Here is a 1,239-nt window from a genome sequence, read left to right on the forward strand (position 1 = left end):
TAATTTTTGTATTTTTAGTAGAGATGGGGTTTCACCATGTTGGCCAGGCTGGTCTCGAACTCCTGACCTCAAGTGATCTCCCCACCTCGGCCTCCCAAAGTGCTGGAATTACAAGCGTGAGCCACTGCGCCTGGCCTCCAGACGTCTTTGGAGCCATGAAGTTGCGAGCCCCACACAACTCAGTCTTCACCCTCTTGGTAGACGGGTCTTTCACCAATGAGGAAACTAAGGCACAGAGAGGCCAAATGGCCTGCCCGAGGTCACACTGCAGAGGTGTGATTTGAACCTGGGATCCATGCTTATTACTAATGCTTGGTCCCGTGCTCCAATCCGGCCTGAGATTTTTTGCCTCTCTGGAACGCCCCACCTCCCAGCTGTGCCCACCCAGGGCGGGGGGCTCCAAGAGCTGTGGACACAGAGCCCCTTCCCGCTTGGGACTCTCCCTGTCCAGTCTGGGGCATTACGGGACCTGAGCATCATCCCAGGATACAGCGGGAGCTGTCTGGGTAGTCGGGCCACAGGGACAACAGCCCACAGCCCCCTGACACCCACTGGTCCCTCCTCCTGCAGAAGCTACCCCGAGTCCGTGAGCACCGAGGACCCCTGACCCAGCTTCGGGGCCACCCACCCCGGTGGCAGCCGATCTTCTGCGTTCTGCGTGGGGACGGCCGCCTGGAGTGGTTCAGCCACAAGGAGGTGCGTGATTGGCACGTGGTCTTTCTGCTTCTGGGCCCTTCCTTTCCACTCCCACCAGCCTCGAGGTTTGTGGGCTCCATCTCTCAGCATAGCCACACCTCTATCAATCACCCAGGATGAATCTTGGGCCGCTATGTGTCTGGCCTGTCATAGGCAACCATCTCGTCCCATCCCCTGCTGTGCTGCGTAGGTAAACTGAGACCCAGGCCAGGGATAGGATCGTGGTCAGTATCAGAGCTGTGGTTTCAACCTCTTGGAGCCTTTGCAAGTCACGCCTCTGACCGCTCTGTGTTCTGGCTGGGGAGCTTGGAGCGATCACTACCTTTCTGAAACTCAGTTTTCACTTCTGTGAAATGGGATGATGATGTTTCACACCACGTAGGGCTTTGAGGGTTCAACGAGAGGGTCCTCAGACAGCACTTGGGACTGGCCCAGCACGTGGGGAGTCAGTGGGTGCTGGGAGCTCAGGGACTGAGGGAGGAAGGGAGGGAAAAGGGAAAGGGGAAAGGGAAGGAGGGAGAGAGAGGGCAGGAACAGGAGGAA

General features: G+C 57.9%; 1 protein-coding gene across 1 annotated transcript in view; it reads left to right on the forward strand.

Annotated features, from left to right (window-relative positions):
* Window positions 1-1,239, forward strand: part of FAM129C (family with sequence similarity 129, member C) — a 41,766-nt gene that overhangs the window by 9,434 nt on the left and 31,093 nt on the right. Inside the window, 1 exon segment of the mRNA XM_011991176.1 lies at window positions 522-696. Coding sequence (XP_011846566.1) covers window positions 522-696 — 175 coding nt within the window.

The sequence above is a fragment of the Mandrillus leucophaeus genome, unplaced genomic scaffold (assembly GCF_000951045.1).
Source record: "Mandrillus leucophaeus isolate KB7577 unplaced genomic scaffold, Mleu.le_1.0 Scaffold11, whole genome shotgun sequence".
In the NCBI taxonomy this organism is placed as follows: Eukaryota; Metazoa; Chordata; class Mammalia; order Primates; family Cercopithecidae; genus Mandrillus; species Mandrillus leucophaeus.